The sequence below is a fragment of the Xenopus tropicalis genome, chromosome 5, assembly GCF_000004195.4.
Source record: "Xenopus tropicalis strain Nigerian chromosome 5, UCB_Xtro_10.0, whole genome shotgun sequence".
Classification (NCBI taxonomy): Eukaryota; Metazoa; Chordata; class Amphibia; order Anura; family Pipidae; genus Xenopus; species Xenopus tropicalis.
In genome coordinates, this window is record NC_030681.2 from 50,878,892 (window position 1) to 50,895,011 (window position 16,120).

General features: G+C 36.7%; 1 protein-coding gene across 3 annotated transcripts in view; it reads left to right on the plus strand.

The window, feature by feature from the left end:
* The window catches only part of wdr27 (WD repeat domain 27), a 93,506-nt gene that overhangs the window by 58,401 nt on the left and 18,985 nt on the right, over positions 1-16,120 (plus strand). For 2 of the 3 annotated variants that reach the window (XM_002931515.5, XM_018094192.1), the window contains 6 exons: positions 1,684-1,817; positions 2,540-2,637; positions 2,838-2,959; positions 4,700-4,797; positions 11,559-11,661; positions 14,019-14,117. In XM_002931515.5, the coding sequence (XP_002931561.2) occupies positions 1,684-1,817; positions 2,540-2,637; positions 2,838-2,959; positions 4,700-4,797; positions 11,559-11,661; positions 14,019-14,117 (654 nt within the window). The remainder of the gene's footprint in view (positions 1-1,683; positions 1,818-2,539; positions 2,638-2,837; positions 2,960-4,699; positions 4,798-11,558; positions 11,662-14,018; positions 14,118-16,120) is intronic. The other variant, XM_031902359.1, reaches the window with a different exon arrangement.

Consider the following 16,120-nt stretch of genomic DNA (forward strand, 5'->3'; position numbering starts at 1 on the left):
AAATCATACATGATTCCAAACATTTTTTACAAATAAATAACTGCAAAGTGGGGTGTGCGTAATTATTCAGCCCCCTGAGTCAATACTTTGTAGAACCACCTTTTGCTGCAATTACAGCTGCCAGGCTTTTAGGGTATGTCTCTACCAGCTTTGCACATCTACAGACTGAAATCCTTGCCCATTCTTCTTTGCAAAACAGCTCCAGCTCAGTCAGATTAGATGGACAGCGTTTGTGAACAGCAGTTTTCAGATCTTGCCACAGATTCTCGATTGGATTTATATCTGGACTGTGACTGGGCCATTCTAACACATGGATATGTTTTGTTTTAAACCATTCCATTGTTGCCCTGGCTTTATGTTTAGGGTCGTTGTCCTGCTGGAAGGTGAACCTCCGCCCCAGTCTCAAGTCTTTTGCAGACTGCAAGAGGTTTTCTTCCAAGATTGCCCTGTATTTGGCTCCATCCATCTTCCCATCAACTCTGACCAGCTTCCCTGTCCCTGCTGAAGAGAAGCACCCCCAGAGCATGATGCTGCCACCACCATATTTGACAGTGGGAATGGTGTGTTCAGAGTGATGTGCAGTGTTAGTTTTCCGCCACACATAGCGTTTTGCATTTTGGCCAAAAAGTTCCATTTTGGTCTCATCTGACCAGAGCACCTTCTTCCACATGTTTGCTGTGTCCCCCACATGGCTTGTGGCAAACTGCAAACGGGACTTCTTATGGTTTTCTGTTAACAATGGCTTTCTTCTTGCTACTCTTCCATAAAGGCCAACTTTGTGCAGTGCACGACTAATAGTTGTCCTATGGACAGATTCCCCCACCTGAGCTGTAGATCTCTGCAGCTCCCCCAGAGTCACCATGGGCCTCTTGGCTGCATTTCTGATCAGCGCTCTCCTTGTTCGGCCTATGAGTTTAGGTGGACGGCCTTGTTTTGGTAGGTTTACAGTTGTGCCATACTCCTTCCATCTCTGAATGATCGCTTGAACAGTGCTCCGTGGGATGTTCAAGGCTTTGGAAATCTTTTTGTAGCCTAAGCCTGCTTTAAATTTCTCAATAACTTTATCCCTGACCTGTCTGGTGTGTTCTTTGGACTTCATGGTGTTGTTGCTCCCAATATTCTCTTAGACAACCTCTGAGGCCGTCACAGAGCAGCTGTATTTGTACTGACATTAGATTACACACAGGGGCACTCTATTTAGTCATTAGCACTCATCAGGCAATGTCTATGGGCAACTGACTGCACTCAGACCAAAGGGGGCTGAATAATTTCGCACACTCCACTTTGCAGTTATTTATTTGTAAAAAATGTTTGGAATCATTTATGATTTTCGTTCCACTTCTCACGTGTACACCACTTTGTATTGGTCATTCACGTGGAATTCCAATAAAATTGATTCATGTTTGTGGCTGTAATGTGACAAAATGTGGAAAAGTTCAAGGGGGCCGAATACTTTTGCAAGCCACTGTATGTATAAGTAAGTATAAATAAAGTAGCTAATGTATGAATAAAACCACATGTGGCACTTTAGCTATTCGCTAATTTCTACAATATAGATGTCTAATAACTAAACTGTTATTCGTTTGCATGGCAGTTTTCTGTGTTGTCTGTAATACTTTAAAAGCTGTGTTGTGTCAAAATATGCGAAAACAAAAGTTTTTTCTTTTTTTTTTTCTTTTTTAGGGGAAGGGAATGTTTTCTAAACCAGTTCGATTCCCACAGTTTTATTATATGGATAACTTTATTCTGCTGTCATCTGGAGCTGAGTTTCATCTCCTGAAATATTCACTAGATGAGGTCAAGGATGATTTAAAGAGGTACTTTAATTGTGTTTAAAACATGATTGTAACAAAAGCAAAGCATAATGTGGCCTCTTCTCCTATAACAGCAAGATGTGGGTGTTTTTAAAAATAACTTGAGGAAATTTACTATAGATGCACATTCAATATGAGCCATTTTACTGAGAAGAGGCTTGAAAACAGATTTTGGCATATGACTTGCATGCACTTTAAAGAAAAGAAAGAAAGAAAGAAAGAAAGAAAGAAAGAAAGAAAGAAAAGAATGTCAAGCCTCAGCTGAGAAAACCATTATAATATTTCAGAATAATGCATTTTGTATTCCCTGCAAGTCTGGAACAAAATGCTCATCAGCAGTAGTAGATTCATTGGAAAAGCAGAGGAACAAACTAATGACTGTTATATGTTTTATAACGGTGAATATATTTTTGGTATATGTGTGTAATGTTTTTTCTTTTATATATGTCTTTTATATATGTGTGTAAGGGGTTTCATCAACTGTTAGGCAGAAAAAGATTGTATTAAAATATTTTAGTATTTTAAATTCTCTTGTTATATTACACCAATAGCCTAAAATGTTTCCTGTCTAACTTTTATTGTATTTACAAATAAGTTGATTACAAAAAGTAAATGGATTATATCTTAGTATATTAAAATATTTACATGATTTTTATTGGAGATTTTTATTATTATAGTTTGGCTCAATGGATAGCATGACTAAATTTTGTCATTTGTATTTATAGGTACAAACAAAAGAGCTGGTGCAAGTCAGTTCAGAAGTTTCAGATGGACACAGCAGTTGAGATCACGGGGCTTTCAGCAGTAAATGACTTTTACTCCTGTATCCTTTTCTTGTAGTCTTCATACAAGAAAATATGTGCTTGTAGAAGCATAAAGTATTGATCTGGGTTATCATTACTAACTTGTATTTGTAACTTGTAGCTGTGTATTGCTTTAAGATGATTGCATAAAATTCCAGCACAAAAAAGGCAGTTGTTTAAAAAAATTTGCTTGTTACTACCTGAGCATAAGTGCTTTTAGATCTTGTCCTTGCAGTTGGAAGTAACCGCACATTAGAGATTTTTGATCTCAACTTAAACCGCAGTGTGGCTGTGATTCGAGATGTCCATCCAAGAGCTGCACACCAAATCTGTCAGAATAAGGTAAGGTTGTAAGGCATCTTATATTTTAGTGTTTAGTTTTTTACTGAATGTCATTCAGTGCACACATGCATCATTAAATAACAGTAAACCACTGTGCTTTGTAAATTCTACCATTTATGTGAGAACACAGGGCTGTGGCAGAAGTCTGCAGCATAATATGGTAAAATACTTAACTGTGTTGAAATTCTCAAGTATCATTCATTCTACTGCTGCTGCTTCGTTTCTGTGCTCAGTCAGCAAAATGATTTGAAGCTAGGGAAATGCTGGATCCCTTCAAGACCATTGAAATCACTGGAGGCCTCAGTGGAGGCAAAATAGCAAACCCTTAGAAGCAACCCATTCTTGAAAATAATAAATGTCTTAGTACAACGTATACAATCAAATTTGTTTTGGTGAAGCTTATTAAAGTTTGACTCCAATTTATATTGAGAAATGGGTGTATAGAGAAATAGGTTCTCCTGTGAACTTTTTTTTTGGTGCGTATATAAGGCCTGGAAGAAGTTAAACCTTCAGATACATTAAAATATTGAAATTATTTATCAGATATACACTACACCAATGTAGGATATGAATTGCAAAAATTAGGAGAGCAGCACTATGATGAAGATTTTATGGGAAATTTTGCAACACTCTACCACAGGGATCCCCAACCTTTTATACCCGTAAGCCACATTTAAAAGGAAAAAGTGTTGGGGAGCAACACAAGCATGAAAAATGTTCCTGGGGGTATAAATAAGAGCTTCAATTGGCTATTTAATAGCCCCTATGTGGACTGGCAGCCTATATGAGGCTCTGTTTGGCATTATACTTTTTATGCAACCAAAACTTGCCTCCTTTCCTGAAATTCAATAATAAGCACCTTCTTTGAGGCCACGGGAGCAACATCCAAGGGGTTGGTGAGCAACATGTTGGGGAACACTGCTCTACCAGATGCCCTACAACAATTATGGAAAACAGCCTTAGACCATTTTTTCCATAAAAAAGACTGCTAAATGGATTGTATGGATAATTTTTGCTAAATGTGTCTGGATTTGTTATGGCATATAGTGTATTTGGGCCATAATGTTTAAAGTCATGGAGCTGTCTATTGCTGCCAAAACTGTTTGGATGCTATCTTTGTGTTTTAACTGAAACAACCTTTAAGCTTGCTCTTGTCTGCTTTGCTTATTCTGTACTTGGAAACAATTTGTAAGGCTCAGCTGTGATTTGAACCACGGACTTCCCCCACTCTTGCCACCCTTACCTCACCAATGGTTCAAGCAGTTAGTAGAAAGGTTTCTATCATCTGTCTTACCTGATGTGTGTGTCAAATCCCAGCAGACTTATAGGCTATTTAGATCTAGCCAATCATGTGTCCTTGCTATCTAAACCCTTCCTTTTACTTGATTTCTGGTCTGAGCATTGAGACTGAGTCCCTTGGATTTGTATGTGTAGCCTGTTTATTGTGGCCTGTTTCTGCTCCATTCTGTCCTGTGTGCTTTATCCATTCTGCATCTTTCCAATCTGCTAATAGTCCCTCTTTGGGGGACCCTTACTGTCTCTTGCTTTAAAGATTTACCACCTTCACCAATTCTACTATCAAGGATTTTCCCCACAGTCCTTGGAATTCCCTTCAGATCCCTATTATAATAGCTAAAATTTTAATTAACAAATCAAACATTACCCAGAAAAGATACTAAAGAGCTAAGATGTATTCTTTACAAATTTGTTTATATTGTCATTTTTCTAATATTAATATAGGGGTCTGCATTTACTACCCAAGCATCTGAAGCATACAATCTCTTTGTAACAACTGCCATTGGAGATGGGCTGAAACTTTGGGACATGAGAACACTGCGGTAGGGAAAAAAGTTTTGACTTAGGACATGTAAAGGCTTTTATTTTGTGAATCTACTTAAATAAAACTGACTAGGCATTTGCATACAGCATGTAATTATAATCTAGAATGACACATTGAAGCTGAAAAAAATCCAGCCAGTTTACCTTTTTTTTTATATATACTCTCAGAGGAATGCAAACAATACCACCAGTTGGTTTACCGTGTTTTTTTTCTTACTAAATTATATTAAATCCTAATATTTGGTTATACACAGCAGATCTGTATTATGGGAATTATTTAAAGGAGAAGGAAAGGCTAGTAAAGAATTAATCTCAAGCTGCAGGCATACCTTCATTTGTCTCAATAGTGGCCTTAAGTCTCCCCATAGCGATCAGCTACAGGGACATAAGGCATTTCCAGTTATGGGGTCGCTCTTTTAACCCTTTCCTTCTCCTTTAAAGATGATTATATTATAAGGTACAGATATGCACTAATACATTACATTAAGGGGCTGATTCATTAAAGTCTGAATTACAAGTACGATTTGTATTTTTCTATGTACTCCCTCCTGAATTTAATATGTCTACTGAGGCAATATGAGTGGTAAGTTTCCAAGACTTAAAGTACATAATTTTCTTTTCTGTTACTGTTCATGTGATACTTCAAAATATATTTTAGAAAATGTGAGCGTACCCTTTATGCTTTAGAAGCCACTGCCAAGAGTTACACAGTTTATTGTCCACAAAAATTACAAAATCTTTGTGGCTTAAAAGTCATGAAATTTTCGTATCCGAATGATCGTAAACGGCGGGAAAACCTTTTTGACTTTGATCCTTCTGTGCATGTTTTTGGAAGCCTCCCATAGGACTCAATGGCACTCTGCAGCTCCAACCTGGCCCAAGGAAAATCTCCCATAGGGCTCAATGGCACTCTGCAGCTCCAACCCAGCCCAAGGAAAGTCTCCCATAGGGCTCAATGGCACTCTGCAGCTCCAACCTGGCCCAAGGAAAGTCTCCCATAGGGCTCAATGGCACTCTGCAGCTCCAACCTGGCCCAAGGAAAGTCTCCCATAGGGCTCAATGGCACTCTGCAGCTCCAACCTGGCCCAAGGAAAGTCACGATAAGGAAGCTTGAATGAATCCAAAACTTTCGTACTGGGTGCGACAAATACGATTTTGTCGCACAACTTGTCGCGCTTTTTATCACTAACTACTAAAAAAGGTGCGCAGATTAACGAACAAAGTAGCAAAAATTATGCACAGTACAAATACTTTTGTATTCGGAAGCGATCGTACTTTGATAAATGGGCCCCTAAATTTTAATTACTTTAAAACACTTTCATTTTTTGGTGTTACCAAAGTGTATAACCTGCATATTCCTTCTATAGATAGTAGTAATAACTTTGGATATTCTGTGATTTTTTTTACATTTATATATGGAAAAAATTGAACCAGTAGCTAGAACTGTCATCACATTCTCTTATGGTAAATGTTGAAGCAATGATATCATCAGCTTATTCTGGATATCCTGCTAATAATCTCCTTATTCTCAGGTGAGGAAGCTTTTAAATGAAGAATATAAAAACTGCTTTGACAGGTTTTTAAGTTTCCTATAGGGAGGTCTTATATGTCAGACATATCATATGTCTTCCTAATGACTTGGTAATGTAAACCATACTACTGCAGGAAATGTAAGCATCCACTCATTGTCTTCAATCCTCTGTCCTAAAACATGGGAGCTCAGTTCTGTAGTTTAAAATTAATTGCTAATTTTCTCCTTATTATTCTGTGGTTGGTTGCTAAAGAACTGGGTTAACTCAGGTTCTGCAAAGGTATTACTCTGAGAGCACAAGTACACAAAATGCCTTTCTGTATACAATAAATTGTGTTACCTGTGAAAGTGTTACATTTTTAAGTTGTTGGGTACTATATTCTGCAAGAGAAGGAGATGAATGGTGACAACAGATCACTCAAAATAGTTCCCTTTTCAGTTTCCTATTATTTCATTTTATATCATTTAAAACTATGCACTTTTTACCAAAAATAATTTTGCCATTAGTACTATAATTGCTTTTAATGCACTTTCATATAATGAAATCTTTTAGGAGAAAGGTAAACAAAGCTGAAATACCACAAACCAACCTGATGCCTGGAGAACTGGAGGTTCATATCTGAAAACACTGGAGTGCATATTGATTAAGAACAGCCAGTACTAGTGCTAACAGGTGCTTCATGCATCAAAGACAGTATTGGGACAAAATTACCCATATCCGTGCAGCCTTAAGGGAATACAAATAATAATTTATAATTAGGTTTTACATTTATTAATGCTGAGTAAAACATAGAGTTCTTAGATATTTTAGCAGGCGCAACCATATGATTGCTTTGATTAGATACATTTATCCATAGACTTATCTATAGACTAGGTTAAGTGCCTTCCAGATTGAATGCTTTATTTTGTATTTTTTGATTAATTCCTTTCCTTCTCTTTATATCTCAATCTTGTAATTTAAAAAGCTATTTTATTTTTCCTAGCAAGGTTGTTTAAGTGCTGTTATTCTATCCAAATGTTATATATATTTTATTCTTACAGATAGCTTGACTTTTAAAAAACACACATAAAAAATAAACTAATTGCAAATTACTGCTCAGATGATACCAAAAGTAAGTTTAAATTGAAATATCCCCTTAACTGTTTTATTCAAAACTCTTCATTGTAGAATGAGGGCAATGTGGAGGAACCTCACTCTCCTTGTTAAATGAAAGTTTGTTTTAATGAAATTTCCAATACTATAAAAACAAAAGTGGGTGCAGAAGCAACCTGATCTGCGCTTGCATTAAAATAATAAACTGCAAGCAAAATTAACCCTGCAAAAATCCAAACTGTAAATAAGTTGGTTGTGTGCAAAAAATGGGCATTGGGTGATATATATCAAAAGAGCTGTAACATAGAAAAATTAATAATTATATAAATACAAATAAACAACTCTAATTAAAAGCAATCCATCAGTACGAAATAAAGTGCATCTGTGGAGAACAGCAGGAAATTTTAAAGGAGAAGGGGAGAAAAGAAGAATGTGGCAGAAGGCTTATATAGCAAAGCAGAAAAAAATAAAATGGGTCCAGAATATAAGGGTGTAAAGAAAAACTAGAATGCGGTAAGAAGGAAAGAGAAGATAAGGTACGAAAGAGAAAACTAGAGGAAGGAGAAACAGGAGCAAAATAAAGAGGAGAAACACATAGAGAATGAGAAATGGGAAACACAAAAGAGGATTTGGTGAAAATGAGACAATATGGGAAAGAAAAGGCAGAACAGAGGAGGACAGCAGGGTTGAGGAGATGGTAGATAGAGAAAACAAGAGAACGCAGCAGCCTAATAAAGTGAATATGAAGAGTGGAAACAAAATGTAGAATGTGGAAAGAAAAGTGGAAACTAGAAGGGAAAAGTTTTAGAATGACATAAAAAGACAATAGAGAACTGGCTGAAGGATAGAGTACAAAGAGTGGTGGTAAATGGAACATTTTCTAATTGTGCCAGTGTGGTTAGTGGAGTACCGCAGGGGTCAGTCCTTGGTCCTTTGCTTTTTAACTTGTTTATTAATGACCTGGAGGTGGGCATAGAGAGTACTGTTTCTATTTTTGCTGATGACACAAAATTGTGCAAAACTGTAAGTTCCATGCAGGATGCTGCCGCTTTGCAGAGCGATTTGACAAAATTGGAAAACTGGGCAGCAAACTGGAAAATGAGGTTCAATGTTGACAAGTGCAAAGTTATGCACTTTGGTAGAAATAATATAAACGCAAACTATCTACTGAATGGTAGTGTGTTGGGGGCATCCTTAATGGAGAAGGATCTAGGGGTTTTTGTAGATAACAAGTTGTCCAATTCCAGGCAGTGTCATTCTGTGGCTACTACAGCAAATAAAGTGCTGTCTTGTATAAAAAAGGGCATTGACTCAAGGGATGAGAACATATTTTTGCCTCTTTATAGGTCCCTGGTAAGGCCTCACCTTGAGTATGCAGTGCAGTTTTGGGCTGCAGTCCTTAAGAAGGATATTAATGAGCTGGAGAGAGTGCAGAGACGTGCAACTAAACTGGTAAAGGGGATGGAAGATTTAAGCTATGAGGTTAGACTGTCGAGGTTGGGGTTGTTTTCTCTGGAAAAGAGGCGCTTGCGAGGGGACATGATTACTCTGTACAAGTACATTAGAGGGGATTATAGGCAGTTGGGGGATGTTCTTTTTTCCCATAAAAACAATCAGCGCACCAGAGGTCACCCCTATAGATTAGAGGAACAGAGCTTCCATTTGAAGCAGCGTAGGTGGTTTTTCACGGTGAGGGCAGTGAGGCTGTGGAATGCCCTTCCTAGTGATGTGGTAATGGCAGACTCTGTTAATGCCTTTAAGAGGGGCCTGGATGAGTTTTTGAACAAGCAGAATATCCAAGGCTATTGTGATACTAATATCTGCAGTTAGTATTACTGGTTGTATATATATAGTTTATGTATGTGAGTGTATAGATTGGTTAGTATAGGTTGTGTGCTGGGTTTACTCGGATGGGTTGAACTTGATGGACAATGGTCTTTTTTCAACCCTATGTAACTATGTAACTATGTAATAGGTAGATGAAAAGGAGGATGCTCTGCTATTGCACAACATATGGCATTGGAAAGTGAAAAATATACAAATCAATGCACATTTTAGCATAGGACACTGGCCAGGGCTTGTAAGATTTCTTAGGTGCATTGCAAGTAGGTAAAAACATTTGTAATGTCAAGTGTGCTCATCTTCATTTATTGTTGCCTTGGGGATTGACTGTTTAGGATGTGAGATGTGTCCCAAGTGTCTGCAAGAGAGAAAGAGAGCTGTTAAGAAATGTATATAAGTTTGGCTTTTCTTGGGCAAGTTGCTATAGAAAACAGCCATAGAAATCATTATACTGAACTTCAGTAACTGATGGTTGCCGCCTTCATGTTTTGGCAGTGGATTTAATTATACCATGTAGTCATACCACTTCAATATATTGATTTAATTGGCTGCAATTTTGGGTTGAAACCATAAAAATAAAGATCCTTGTATATGATATAGATCCCAACAATTTTAGATTTTATTGATGAATGCCATAGGGGTTAACATCTGCTAATGCAGACCACAATAGAATAACAAGTTTTGTAATATTTATATGTTGCCATTTTTTACTGTAATGCTTATAATTTAGAATTTTACAAAATAATAACCTTTTACGGTTCAGTTATTTAGTGTGCTGCTGGTCAGAAGGTTACTAATTTAGTGTTAGTGCAACCAAATAGGGCTCTCTTCAGAAACAAGCCCAGAGATTTTATAGCTAATGCCTGCAACATACATATATAGGTTTCATAAAGCTATTTATTTAATTATAACTTGGGAAGATTCAGTACTTCTACCAACTCTATTATACAATCTCTTTAGGTTTTGGGACTTTTAGCAAAATCTCTCTACACTATATTGCTATACTCATGTTTTAAGCATGTACATAGTAACATAATAAGTTAGGTTGAAAAAAAGACACACATCCATCAAGTTCAACCTTAATGGCTATATATAACCTGCCTAACTGCTAGTTGATCCAGAGGAAGGCAAAAATAACCCATCTGAAGCCTCTCTAAGGGAAAAAAGCCCTTCATGATTTCAAGATAGCAATTGGACCAGTCCCTTGATTAACTTGTACTAAGGGCTATCATCCATAACCCTGTATTCCCTTACTTGCTAAAAAGCCATCCAACCCCATCTTGAAGCTATCTAATGTATCAGCCAGCACAACTGATTCAGGGAGAGAATTCCACAACTTCAAAGTACTCACAGTAAAAAATCCTTTCCAAATATTTAGACGGAACCTCCTTTCCTTTAATCGGAATGGGTGCCCTCATGTCAGTTGGAAGGACCTACTGGTAATTAAAGCATTAGAGAGATTATTATATGATCCCCTTATATATTTATATATAGTTATCATATCCCCCCTTGAGCACCTCTTCTCCAATGTAAACTACTCTAACTTGGCCAGTCTTTCTGAGACTTTTCATACACTTTACCAGCTAAGTTGCCCTTCTCTGTACCCTCTTTAATTTAATAATGTCCCATTTGAGCACTGGAGACCAAAACTGAACAGCATATTCTAGATGGGGCCTTACCAGCGCTCTGTAAAGTGGAAGAATAACTCCCTCCTCCTGTAAATCTATGCCTATACATTTATCCACATTAAGGATTTTTTAAATTGTACCCGAGTTTTTTTTTAGAAAATACAGTGGCTTGCAAAAGTATTCGGCCCCCTTGAACTTTTCCACATTTTATCACATTACAGCCACAAACATGAATCAATTTTATTGGAATTCCATGTGAAAGACCAATACAAAGTGGTGTACACGTGAGAAGTGGAAGGAAAATCATACATGATTCCAAACATTTTTTACAAATAAATAACTGCAAAGTGGGGTGTGTTTTCATAACATTTTATAAATACAACAATAATCAAGTTTAATTCAACCATGTTGCGTTTATACAACTTTGAAGGCCAGCAAAAAAAACTAATTTTAGAAAATCAGCCCCTAAATCTCTTCTGCCACTAAGATGCCTGGATTGCTAGTTTGTCAAGATCCAGATGCAAGGATACCACATCCTGGATAGAATTAACTGGGCTTGAAATGCTTCTTAATTTTGAATAAAGAGTTCATTTAATCTAAAATAACTACAGTGTACTGAAACTACTTGTCTGGTTACCATTTGTATATCTTTTGCTTTTCCAATAGGTGTGTTCGCAGATTTGAGGGTCATATAAATCGTAGTCAGCCATGTGGAATTGCTATTAGTCCATGCGGGAGGTTCATAGCATGTGGCTCTGAAGACAGAAGTGTAAGCAAACATGTTGATATACTGGGTGTGCTCTTTTTGCTTGTGTGTGTGTTACTGTTACACTGTACTTTATTTTTTCTGTTGTCTGCACCTTCTTTTGTGTCACTGTATTGGAAAGGTTTTAACAAAATACAATCATTTTATGATTGGATTTAATGTATGTGTATGAGATGAAATGCATTTCTAAACTCATCCTTGCAGTTTTAACCAAAAATGAAAATGTTTTAAGTGAAGACACCTTTAAACAGATCCCAAGCATGTTACATTAAAATTTCTGCACCATGCCTAACAATAAGCAAACTTAACTGCAAGCAGTCAACTGAGTTTGGTGACCTCAACTACCCTTCCCCTCTTCCTCCTGCAGAAGCCTCTGGCATTGGGAATGCACAGTACTGTTAAAGAGGAACTATTATGAGAATTATTTATCTTATGTTGTAGCATAGTGTTAATAACATCTATAAACTTCAGCCTATTCAAAGTAATACATTCAAATATTTGATTTTAGCCATTAACTCACCCTTACAGCTTCCCCTTTACACCTATGCTTAATGTGCAGCCCAGATCTCAAAGATGTTCATTGGCTACAATTCGTTATGGAGTCCACCACCTGCTCATCAGTGCCACCTACCTACATAGTAGATAAGGCTCACTAGTAAAAAAGTGAAGTCTGGCTGCACAAACCTTCAGTTTTAGGAGTTAATTCATAGAAGGCACTTACAGATTCACGAGTAGGCCTTTAAGTAAAAGAAAAAGTATTGCTTTATTACATAAGACATAAGGGGGCCTATTCACTAAAGGTTGATAACACTTATTGCATGCTTTATGCGATAATTAAGTACCGATTCATCAAAGTCATTTCACAAGCGTTAAGACGCATATCACATGCACAAAAAAACGCACTATGGCAAAGGGTTATTTCTATCGCATGCCGTTAATTAGCGAATAGAAACAGTACTAAAGCATGATTCACAAACACATATGAAGCGTTAAACACGCAAAATATTGCTTTAATCTGTGCGAATATTAACAACTTAACTTAAACAACATTGTGGTTCGTGAGCGTTTGGCAACACAACGTGGGGTTTGCAGTCTTATTTTTTTAAGTATGTGATCGTCCTGGAGTGATGCATCCTCCAGTTTTCAGGGAAATGGTCATTTTCAGAACAGTAGGTTTCAGAAAGTAATGGTTACATGCGTAATATTGTGCGCTAATATCGCACACGGCGAAATATATTGCGTGCGGCGGAAAATAACGCTTGAAATCGGTCATCGCCAGATAAATAATGCAAAGAACATCGCTGCTTAATTATGACAAGTGTCCTTTTAGTGAATCGATCGTTAAGTTGCAAAAAATAAGAAGTGATAACATTTTTAACGCATGCTATAAATAGCACTCGTTTTATCAACTTTTAGTAAATCGTCCCCTCCATTCCTTGTTTTTCTATGAGCCTGTGATTAAGTATATCTATGCACACAACACCCAAGGCTATTTGTACACATTATGTCTTTGTAATAAAGTAATACTTTTTTCTTTTACTAAACCGCCAACTTGTGGATTCGTGAGTGCATGCTATATTTTTCTGGTATGATATACATAGTTAGCTGCCCAATCTTAGGCGTGTAAGTATAGGCAGTCTTGCACAATACCTAATTAGCAGACAGTGAGGTTACATCTGAAAAGCACAATAAAGCTGACTTGTATCCCAACTTGTATAAGGATTTTTTGGTATTCTAGACTGGTGCATGCTTTGAGCCTGCAATGCCCAGCATCAACCATACATATTCAGGGGTATCAACTATACATATTCTAAGAAATGCAGTCATGTTTGCACCATAAATTGATGCCAAGGGCAAGGAAAAGGTCACCATATGTTTTCAGAGGGGAGAAAATGGATCAGGATTCTGGTTCACATGCAAAAGTTTATCTTCATCTGTGAATTATTTCCATCTGAAAGTAAAATGATGTACGTGGGCAAACTTTAATACATGTATGGGATCTATTATCCAGAATGATTGGGACCTGGGGCTTTCCAGATAAGCTGTCTTTCTGAAATTTGGATCTCCATACCTTAAGTCTACTAAAAAATTATTTAAACATTAAATAAACCCAACAGGATTTAGTAAGGATTAATTATATCTTGGTTGGGATCAATTACAAGGTAATGTTTTATTAATACAGAAAAAAAGAAAAGGAAATCATTTTTAAAAATTTCAATTATTTGCTTATAATGGAGTTTATGGGAGATGGCCGTTCCGTAATCCAGAGCTTTCTGGATAATGGGTTTCTGAGAATTCATTAGTTTCAGTTTACTTATTGCGTGAACAGTTTATTTAATATTAAAATTATTTTGCTGTAGGCATACCTATATGACATTCATTCCAGTACATACCTGCAAAAGCTTTCAGGACACACAGAGACTGTTATCAATGTAGCATTCAATCCATCTTCACCACAGGTATGTTATTCTCTTGCTATACTTAAAACAAAAACGTGAGAAATAATGCTTTTCATGTTGAAAATGAGACTGCTTTTACACCTGATGCATATACATGTTGCCTAATGAATATATTACATAGCCAATGAGATTACTGCACTCCTGTATATTATGCTTTTCCAAGATCAAATTATAAAGCAGCTGCTGAAGGTGCTTGTATCACTCTGAAACTAGATTCCATTTGAAGGACAGCAGCAGAGCATGCACACAGGTAGAGGTCTGTTGACTACATGGTGCCTGGTCGCCCTATTTTGTTGGCCCTTTAGTGCTTTTGTTCTTTTCTGTGAAAAAAAGATGTCCTGTCTGAATTTGCTCTAACAAATCTGTATAGTGTAATCATATTCCTTTACAGGGACTCACCTGCAGAGAAAATAATCCCAAATTTGATTTTTTCAGCTCATCAATATGCTTCCTAAGGGCTGGCACCCAAACCTGCACTGACCAAAGCATTGGTCTTAGTCACAGGTTTGGTTCCACCCACCTTTAGTTTTTATAGAAGAGGGATTGCCACAACTAAAACATTGGTATTAGAGGCTTAATCCTTCACCACTTGTGGATTTTTTAGGAGACATAGCTTGACAGTTTTATGATTATAAAAGAAACAGAAACACACCATACTGTCTGGGGAAACACTTATTCAGCCTTTCAAACATATGCAGAAAAACTATACCTTTATTCCAGTTGCCTTGTTTTTGCAGTGCATAGCTGGTAGTAGCAGATAACAAACAATTTATACCTGCCTTAACACAGAGAAGAACCAGTAAATACCAATGCAACAGGTTATCAAACTATTCAGAATATCTATTGAATTATTATGTTTATTTTTTGTGCCTAAGAGCAATGTGTGAGGTGAAGATTCTGTTGATTTCTGCAGCACAGTTGAAATTTTGTAAAAACTTTAGCAAAAACTTGAAGTTTAGTAAATGGAAGTACAAATACATATTCAGAATATGTAGTTTCTGGAGTAAATTACTGTTAAGGGCATTTTGACACACACAAAACACTGGCTTATGTGCATTTATTTTCATTGGCCCAGGTATCAGCTTTGAAATTTTGTATGTAAAAAAATCTATCTTTAAATCCAGAAGAGGCACATGCCTGGGGCACAACGGTTGGGGCACTGCGCACATGTACTTTCTCTGTCTGCCTACCTGGACCCTCCTTCCTCATTACTTACTTGTCACTTATCTACTCCCCCCACTCATTACAAATAATTTCCTAAATATTTCCTAAATAATTTTCTAAAATATTTCCTAAATAATAATTTCCTAAATTTCCTCCAAGTAGACCTACTTAAGTCTAATTCTAAAAAAGTTATTTTTTTAGTTATTTGTATGATAAAACCTGTAGAGTACATTGCTGAAACTATATTATGTGACTAAAGGCTCCAAGAACCCGCTAAAATGACAGCTTTCATGCTATTGAGCAGCACCAAGTACTTTTACCTAACAGATCAGAATGCTATTCAACTGTTGAAAGCAGTCAAACATGGTGTTAAGAACTGGCACAGGTTTCATGTTTGATAAATGTGTCAGTCTGTTAATAACCTTTATGACTGTCAGGAACGTTTTTATAAATGCGGAAGATATGAAACTTATGAGAATTCATCCTGATTCCCTATTCATGTATTGTAAAACTTAGCCCCTGCGTACATAGACAAACACTCACCATGCTGGCAAACTCCTATTTGTAAAATAAGGATTTGTAGTGCAGTCTCAGAATTTTAAAATTCTAATATGTTTGACCATTATTTGTTTCCAGGAGCAATGAAAGCTGTAGTAAGCTTCTAAAATATTTATGAGTACTAATATATATACTGATTCTTGTTTTTTTTTTGCCCAGAAACCAATCTCATTGTAAAATAAATGTCCAGTTGCTTGAAGTTCACTTTGATTTTCTTTGCCACTACTATCAAGGAAGGTCTCCAACCTATTGGCTTGTTGAGACTTTCATACTGTCAGGAT